Below are 9509 nucleotides of genomic sequence, written 5' to 3'. Positions count from 1 at the left end.
CAGAACACTTCACTGGTGTGGGTCAGCCTGTAATCCCACACAACTCTACAAAAAGAAAGATCAGAAAGACTTCCCAACTCTATTATTGTCACTCAGCTGTTCTCAAAGGTATCCACWGTCTCATTAGTCATGCAAGAAAATCTTGCTTTTGTAACTTTAGCTTTTCAAACGCAGGCAAATGCACTGAAGTGTTGTGTTGGATTTCTTCTTGGTTTGATTTCTGAAGTTTTGTTTTGAATTGTTGGGAGCTTTTCGGTTTGGGGGGTCTTTTTGTTTGTTTGGTTTGGGTATTCTGTTGTTTGGTTGTTGGAGTTTTGTTTTGGGTTGTTGAGGCTTTTTGGTTTGAGGGGTCTTTTGCTTTGGTTGGTTTGGGGTTTTTATGGGTTTTTTTTTGTTTTGTTTTGGGTTATTAGGGGCTTCTGTTTTGGTGGGGTTTTGTTTGTTTGATAAGGGGTTTTTGTTGTTGTGTTGGTTTGGTTGGTTGGTTTATTTTTACTAATATAAAGAGCTATCCAAAAACTCATCCACATCCTTTATTCTGTTATGATCTTTTCTGCACCAAAGAAAGGATCCAGTAGCCAGCACCACCGTTATTTTACATACAATAATTTCGAGTGAAGAAAGTATTTCTGTCCTGTTGTGAGTAGGGATGTCCCATTTCCATATCTTATTTTATGTTACATTCTTGGTGGAAAACTGATTTTTACAAGAGCTCAGGGTACCTTTCTTCCTCAAGTCCATCCACACAAAAGAATTATGAATTATATTTTGCAATTTATGCATTTTGAGACCCTTCGAAGATAAATGTTTTCTTGAGACAGGTCACATGCCACCAAGTAAAGAGATTTGAAAAAATATTGGAACTCTTTGCCAGCCAATCACAGAGGCTTCAGGAGAGATTTTTTTTTTTTAATTGTCTCATTGGACCAGAGCATTTGGAGATCAGATGAGATCAGATTTAGGGTTTGTCAGAGCAAACCTGTCAAGCAGAAATGAAGAACTGCAATGGGATTGCAAGCTGCCCCATGACAAGAATTCTAAACAGGTACTGTGCTCTGGGATGCCAGAAGAACATGCTAAGGGGTTAAACTGGAGATCTGCTTTATTCCATTTATAAATCAGGCTCAAACCTTCATACATTTCTGCCAAAGTCCTGCCAGAAAGAAGCCCTGGAAAACAGAGGCTGTCTAGGGTCTGTAGGGATATAAGAGCCCTGGCCAATTTGATCACAAGTTGACATGTAGCCACAATCTGCAGTGAAGCACAGGTCTGTTGGACCAATAAAGATGGGAGYGTTCTGAGAATTTCTTCAAGAAGTTTATCTTTCAAAATATGACACCCAGAATCTGGGGATAAAGATGATGTGTAAGCTTTCTATCTGTTGAATTCTTGGGTGTTTTAAGTCTCTGTCAGCATGGGAATCCCCACCAGCAATCTTCGGGTAGTAGTCTGACTGCTTTAGTGAAGATTTTAATGGAAAAAAAAAAAAGCGAGGAAGCAATTGTCCTAATTTCTCAGTATTTTGAAAACTGGACACATCTGAAAATGTGGCAAACAGTTTATAATCTTAGAGGACAGATTTAAAACAATGTTTCTGAATGTGAAGTATATATATATTTGTGATGATGAGCCAGTGGATCTTGCTGTAGATGTGCAACAATAGGGCTCTGTTGCAGAGCTAATTCCCAGAACAGAAAAGGCAGGTATTTTCCTAGGAAAATGGGCTAAGAAAGATTAGGTTGATATTTACAGATATGGTGACCCTACAGAAGTGGATCTGTAGAGCAAAGCAGCCAGTRCAGAGGAACCAATCCCCAAAACATCTGCATTTCCCAGGAGTTAACTTTGTGATGTCCGGGATTTCTCTCTTCTGAGTCCTTCAGTGGCTGGAGGGGTCAGTGTGCCCCAGGAGAGAGGTTTCAAAAGCCCTGACAAAGACTGGGCATGGCCCTGTTCTGTGCTTGACAGCCGGCTTTCTCTTCTGCTATTCTCCTGGTTCTAACAGGAAAGCAAGCTGGACATTATGAGGTTCTGCTTGTTTCCCTTTCAGCTCCCTCTKCAGCTCTAGGGCTGAAGTAAGCTTTGTGAAGCATTTCCTGTACTTGGCTGTGGCAATCTTAGGCTTGCATACCATCCAAGAGCCCTTCTTGCAATAAAAGCAGATGAAATGAGACACACGGGTCCCTGATCCCACTCCGTTGGTCCAGCTCCATGGGTGAGAAAAAGTTTACGGTATCKCAATACATCAGTTTTTCAAACTTGCACCTGATATTCCCCCTAGGGAACTGATAAATCTTAGTATGACAAGTATGACTCAGGGGACAAATACTACATTCCTGGATAATTGCAGTGAAGATCCCAGAAAAATAATGGCCATCTAAAAACTTGTAAAACACATAATAAATAGAGCCAACACTTTTTAGAATGACACCAATCATCATATTAAGCAATATCAATCTGCTAACTACTTCCATACAGTCTGAYTGGATGCAAGCCTGAAAATGCTGGCACATTTGGAGAAAAGCTGATACCTCTACAAGATGTTTTTAAGAGCAGTAACAATCAGAAAACATTAAACTTCACAAGAGAAGAAGTTAAATGGTGTCTGGAACAAAGTTTCATGGATACACTCATCCTTTTTTTATTAAATCCTAAAAATTTTCTTTCAAAACTTCATTCCAGAGTGCATTGTTCCAAAGGGCTTTTCCTTGCTAAGCAGACTAGTGGAAATGTGGTGCTTCCTTGCCATAAAGCCTCAGCTGCAAGGCTTATCAATTGCCTTCCACAGCTTCAGAGCCAGTTGATAGAATCACCAGCTATACAAAACAGAAACAAAACCCCGAAAACACTTACAGAAATACAGCCTCCTTAATTATCTTCTGCTCATATTCTGGTTAGTGGTTTTCATGTCAGCTGTGCATACCTCTTGGTTACTTACCAGTAGGTCACTGATCCACTGTTCTGTGGATCTCTCCATGTTTCCTGGAAACGCTTTCCCAGCCCTCCCTGAGGAAGAGGTGGTTCTCCTAGGTATCCTACCTTCAAAGAGGGCTGCAGCTCTCTCTGGCTCCTTTGAGTGCCCTCAGCTCTTTGGAGGGAGCCTTCAGCACGGTGCCTCTGCTCACTGAACACAYTGGTCATTTTGTCAACCCCCACTTATATGATTTGTCATTATTCTATTTTACCCATACCTTTTAGGGACTATTATGTTGTCCTCCACAAGCAGAAATACCCAAAGAAATAGCTTGGTTTTGCTCCAGTGTCTGTTTTTGCTCCGGTGGTGAGAACTGTTGCTCCTACCTACCCTTTGCTCTGAAGATCCAAACCATCTCAGTCRTACATGGATCTGCAGAGAGAGTCAGCAAGACCCTGGTTAGCAGTTCACACCTGGTCCAYCAAACAAGAACAGAGTTTATGAGCAAATTTTTGCATGGCTCTGTTGTCTTCATGACAGAGGATCCTCAGTGGTCTGTCAGTTTGAAACAYCAAGGAATATATTTTCATTAAAGCACAGGTGAAAAAATATCCATGTTACAGATCATACATCCTTACCAATAAGGGCAGTATTTCAAGCATGCTTTCCTACCTACAACTTTTTAATTAGATGTACAACTTACTGTGGTAAAAGCACTTTATTTGCTCGTAGTCACCACCACACAATGACACCTCACTCAAAACCATTAACTAGAGTTTTCAGTTGCATGCTTTTTGATGATATTGCAGCTGAAATGTTTGGTCAAATTTGATCAATTTTTATTGGAAGTCTTCTCCACATTGTCTTTCTGTATTGCRCTGTACAGGCCAGTTAAGACAGTCTTGCCAACACAAATACAAATCCACCTTCAGTTGTTGCTGTGACAACTTGTAAACTTTATATCCACTGTCAGTTCTGTACCAGGAGTGTACAAAATCTCTTGAGGACAGACACAGASAAACAGAGTCTGGTGGTGGGTTTGCTTTTAGCTTGTTTGGGTTGCTTGTTTGTTTGTATTGTGTTGTTATTGATTTGGTTTCGTTTGTTGGATTTTKTTTTTCTTAATAGGGTAAGAAAACTCCATTATTTCAAGACTAATTCTAGGTATTTGGTAGCATGTATCACTTGTGTTGAGTTCGATGTTGAAGATACATACTCCATGAAAAGTGCCATAAAATATTCATCCTGATTGCATAAGAAAGCCGGGAACTTCTTTACCATGTCCAGACAGAAGATAAGGTTCTCAGGTGCTCAGACTTTATTCATCTGTATAAAACTTATTTGCAGCTATTCTGACTGTGCATGTCCACCTGTAGCTCACTCTTCCTACTCCAGATGGCTGTGACACATCCTGAAGTATCCATTTATTCAGACCTTCAGAGCCACGGTGAAAGTTTGCAGCTTCAGCATCTTCTATGAAGTAGCTCCTGCCACAGAKGCTCCCAGGCATCTTTAACATTATTGTTAAAGGAGAATAAATGATGCAGAGCAAATTACACTGTTTGAAATGAGCAGATCAAGTTTTAAAAAAAGGGGGGGGGGGAGGGGGAATTTTGCTGTGCACATGGATTCTTCATGCCTAGAAGTTCTGAGCTCGTAAATACAGAAGAGATCAGGCACCTCCCCAAAACCTGAAGAAGAAACATGATCAGATCTATAAAAAACAAAGTTTTAGGAGTGCTGATCACCCTTGACTGAATGTTGGAATTGCCATATAAACCAWCATTCATTCTCAAATTTGGTTGAGATCACTAAGAATGTGATTTAGGGAATCATCTTTCAGCATGAAAATTATTTTACATTGCTTAAACATGTGGTTGTCCTTTTTCTTGGCATTCAACACATATGATTTATGATGCTATTGCAATAATTTTTATGAAAGCAATACTATTAAATTTAAAATATTGACAAACTTTAGGGGAGGGTCACTGTAATATTTTGCTACTTGAAATGTGTCGAATTTCCTGACTAGCTACCACAGGAAGTGTTGTTTAGCTTCTTGCACCTTCATAGTRGATTGTGTGCTGTCACGTGTCCCAAAATTAGTGGACACCAGTAGGACTTTGAGCAGCTGGTGAGCATGGCACAGACCTCATCACCTAAAACAAGACAGTAAAGTTTGTCAGATGCTTTGGTGTTCTTCAAAGCAACTGAACTGTTTGACTTCTATCACAACCGATGATTTGTTTCTACCTTTAGGTATTTATTAGAGCTTTTTTTTTTCCTGATTTAAATACAGGCCTTCTGCTTCTGTCCAAGGTCAGGATTTTATCTGTGCTATGGCCTGAATAAAAAAAAAAAAAAAAAACATGCCTCGCTTGCCATGGTCAGGGTACCTGTCTTGTTTAGGGCTTCCTGCATCTTCATCTCCAGATCTGTGTCATTAAGATGTCTCAGCTTTGCAAAGTTCAGCTGAAGGGATGAACTGTAATATTTGCAGCAGAAGCTACTCACATGTTTTGTACTGCATGCAAACAGTTTTCCCATTTCTAACATTCCATGGTATATGTGTTCCCACCAGGAGGGGAATGCCCAGTGGTGGGCTGGGAAAAGCCTTCACCCATCACCCACCCARAAGCCTCTCACCCATTTGTGAGATTATAAATTGAGAGGAAAAGGTAGTTAATCAACACTTCTTAAAACATTTATTCTGAATCATAACTGTTGTGGGTTTATTATGTGTKGATGGAGGAAAGTAGCAGGTTTGAATTCTCCACTGAACAGAAGAGAAAATAAAGTGTGTTTTACAGACACGAACTGTAAACTTTGAAACATATTACACATTGCTAATAAGGGCAACCTTCCCACAGGGTCTGCACACTTACTTATCACTGAGAAGTTCTGCTTGTTTTCACAGATATGGAATGAAATGCCTCAGTTTTAATTTCGCCTGTGCCTTGTTTTGAGGAGTTGAGTGGGTGAGAATGGCTTTACTGAACAGCGTTGAGGATGAATAAAACAATTTAAAAAACAGGACATGGAACTCATCCATAATGTTCTGTGGTATCTATTCTCTTCTTCCCATCATGTCCTTCTCTGCAGAGCTGTCTTTGCTATTCTGATCTTTCTGGKAGCCCATTCTTCTTACCTAGTCTCCCTAATGTATCGGTGCTTCCATGGGATGGAGCAACATTTTGGACTGGTGCAACAAACGGTTTCCTAAACTTACAATGTCAATAAGAAGGAAAAGATACTTTCCAAAACACTCAAATAGTTTTTTCTCTGAAAGCTGTAAAGTGACATGCTGGAGGGCAATCAGTTCAGGGCTGCAGATCAGCAACCTCCAAGAAGTTGGCTGGAGTTTATTGTAAGGTCTTCACAGGAGAGCAATATGATAGATATTGCAAAACATGCTAGGAGAAAAAGGAGGGGCTGCAGATGTGCAAGATAAAGAGTAAAGTTATGTGAGGCATGTGCAAGAATGGTAAGTTAAGTGGAAAGAGGGCAGAGGCCTGAATCAGAGGAACAGAAAAAAGTCAAAGGGTATGGGTGGGGAGGACTGGAGTAAATGAAAACCAAATGAGAAAAGAAGCATGGAAACAGAAATGTACAAGTCAAGCTGTGTGGAAAAAAAACAGGAAGGTGGACGAGCCAGCAACAGAAGGCAACACGTTGTGAACCTAATGGGCAACAGCAGAAAGGGCATTGGGGCAGGCAGCAGAGGAGGCAAGAAGAGCGGGAGAGATGCAGGGAACAGGCTGTCAGAGGGGCTCCCACATCCCTTGAGTGACAGGATAGCAGATTATAGTCTTCTGCTGGAACGGGGAATTCTCATAGTGCAGTGGCTCAGAGCTATTCCCTAGAGCWGTAACAGCCAGCCCTGCTGCACCCAGCATGTGGAAAGCAACACCTGTGCTCTGTACAGGACAACAGGAAAAGTTACCTCTCTCAATTAACAACTAAATTAGCTGAAGATACCTCTAGAGTTAAGCCATGGGGGTGAATTTTAACTCTGGTGACAAAGCGGACTGTAATACCTAATCCAACACCTCCATTTTGCCAACAGAAATGTTTGGTGTTGAAGGTGGCTCTTGTGGGACTACAGGCCCCAGGAAATTGTCTTGGGTTCAAGGCAATGCAGGGCTGTGTGTTGGTTGGAAGTAAATAAAAAGAAAGGGGGAAAAAGGAAGGAGGGGGAGACCCTGCTCATAATCCAAATTACAAAGTGTCTGAGGCAATGACACTTAGGAGCCATTGTTCCTGGCTTCTGCTATCGTTAATGCACAGCTCATCATGATGTTAAAAAAGAGCAGCAACTGAGAAAAAACACCAGGCAAATTTTACAAGGTTTCATTTTGCTATTTGGCTGGCAGCCTGGCCCAAACTGGTAAACTCTTTAAGTATGTGTTTAACTGGAAACACGGGATTAATCCTATTGATTGTGATAGGGTTAATTAACTATGTATGGACAGCACAGTGATGTTTATGCCCTCAACTGAACTACGCAGGGAAATGGGGCTCTAAAAGAGGATGTTTTTTAAAAACTCACGTTGGCGTGCCTTTATGAACCGAAGACTTTGCAGACTCGATCTTCTGACATGTAGATTTCCCTGGAGAAGAGATCAGCTCTAACCACAACACTTTGCACACCTCAGTGACCCATTTTCTTGCCATCATGGTGAAAGACRTAGGAATGTTTGTAAGTTTGGGATTTCCTTTATTTTTCCGGACGGTGCATGGGGAGCCCCCATCTGTGGCYCGACGGCCGCCTCTTGTACCGGGGCTTTCTGAAGCCCCGAGCCGCCGTCCTGCGCTGAGACACGGCCGGGACCACCCCGGGGCCGTTCCGTCTGTCCGGGCAGCGCCGTTTTCCTCATCCCGGGCGGTCCTGGGCATCCAGCATCTCCCGCCGCCGCCGCCGCCGGAACGTTCACTCGCTCGGACTTGAGGAGCGGCTGCTGGGATGCCCGCCGTCGCTTTTGCCCCGCAGGCTGCTGAGGCAGACGAGATGGGGGCAGCCCTTGGCGGAGAAGCTTCTCCGGGACGGGGGGGAACCCGACTGCCCTCGGCCGCTCGTCCCGCCCTCGGTGGCGCTCACTCCCCCGCCCCGTAAGTAGCGGCGGCCGCGGCCGTCGGGGCGCAGAGCGGGGATGGGGAGCCGGGGCGGGGGTCTGTACGTGGGGCGGAGGGCGGCGGCGGTGGGGGCCGCGCTGCTGCTGGCGCTGCTGGTCGCGCTGCTGGCGCTCGCCGCTCTCTACGGGCGCTGCCGGCAGGAGGCAGCGCCGCCGCCGCCCTCGCCCGCTTCCCCCGGCCCCGCCGCCCCTCCGCCGCCCGCTCCGGCCGCCGGCTCCGTCCGCCGCCTGCCCCGCCACCTCCTGCCGCTCCACTACGACCTGGAGCTGTGGCCGCGGGTGCGGCCGGGCCAGGAGGGGCCCTTCGCCTTCACCGGGCAGGTGAACATCACAGTGCGCTGTCTGCAGGACACGGACACGGCGGTGCTGCACAGCGCGGGGCTGCGGAGCCGCGGTGTCGCCGCCGTGCGCGGTCCCCTGTCCGAGCCGGGCGCCGCCGTGGAGGTGGCGGGGCTGCGGCTGGAGGAGGCGGACGAGGTGGCGGTGCTGGAGCTCCGCGGCCGGCTCCGGGCCGGGCGCCGCTACATGCTGCAGCTGAGCTTCCAGGGCCGGCTGGAGGAGGATCTGGACGGGCTCTTCCTCATCCGCTACACCGACGAGGGGCAGAGCAGGTACGGGCGGCGGCCGCTCCGGGCACCCCGCGCCCCTGCGCCGACGGCAGCSGCGGTGCCACGGCTTCGGGCAGGGTCTCCCCCTGTGCCGGGGCGGCTGCGGGAGCTGCTCCGCTGCCCGGGACGGGGAGAGGCGGCCGCTCCGCACCGCCGGAGCACCTCCCGGGACCGCATCGCGGACTCCAAAGGGAGCGTGCCGCSAACTCCGGGCTGTGCCCAGGCTGGCAGCGCTCCTCTCCGGAGAGCATCGGCCGGGCTGCCCTGGCTCTCCGTCGGCAGGTGAGCTCACCTGCAGCACCGGCTGGGCAATTTCTGGTCTCTCAGTGCCTTTGACTGGCAGCGAGGGGGGTCACACTATGCCCAATGCCTGCAGCCCGTCTTAGAATCTCTGTCCCGGCCCTACGCATGTCCTTGTAACACTGACAGCTCCCCACCCCCTCAGCATGTATCTGAGGGGAGCATATCTTTGTCAAGAACCCGGCATTCTTTCTGTGTATTTCGGCATGAGTTTAGAGACGCTGACCACATGCAATTTCGGAAGTGTGGTGGAGGAGAATGAGGGTCTGCTTTAACAGCTCTACCTTGTAGATGTTGTTGCGCATGAAGTTGTTCAGTTTTCGCCAGACAACCCATGATTTGTGTCGTGGGTGCTGTTAGGATGCTTTGCTTCTCATTTGAACGGCAAAATCCGTGCTGGAGCTGTGTAAGCTTATCAAGTAGTCAATCATCTAAAACATTTTCACCCTCAAAATGATGCTTTCCTTTTCCTTTTCCTTTTCCTTTTCCTTTTCCTTTTCCTTTTCCTTTTCCTTTTCCTTTTCCTTTTCCTTTTCCTTTTCCTTTTCCTTTTCC

General features: G+C 46.2%; 1 protein-coding gene across 3 annotated transcripts in view; it reads left to right on the top strand.

Moving 5' to 3' along the window:
- Positions 1-8042: 8042 nt before the first annotated feature.
- LVRN (laeverin) overlaps positions 8043-9509 on the top strand; it is a 36728-nt gene continuing 35261 nt past the window's right edge. The window contains exon 1 of one of the 3 annotated variants that reach the window (XM_057372333.1): positions 8043-8657. In XM_057372333.1, the coding sequence (XP_057228316.1) occupies positions 8065-8657 (593 nt within the window). In that variant the 5' untranslated portion in view covers positions 8043-8064. The remainder of the gene's footprint in view (positions 8658-9509) is intronic. The other 2 variants (XR_008965737.1, XM_057372324.1) reach the window with 2 other exon arrangements.

This window comes from Malurus melanocephalus, unplaced genomic scaffold, assembly GCF_030028575.1.
Source record: "Malurus melanocephalus ecotype Western Australia unplaced genomic scaffold, MMel_1.1 scaffold_7, whole genome shotgun sequence".
Lineage (NCBI taxonomy): Eukaryota > Metazoa > Chordata > Aves > Passeriformes > Maluridae > Malurus > Malurus melanocephalus.
The sequence above is the reverse complement of the archived record's forward strand: the minus strand, read 5'-3'. Positions and strand labels throughout refer to the sequence as shown.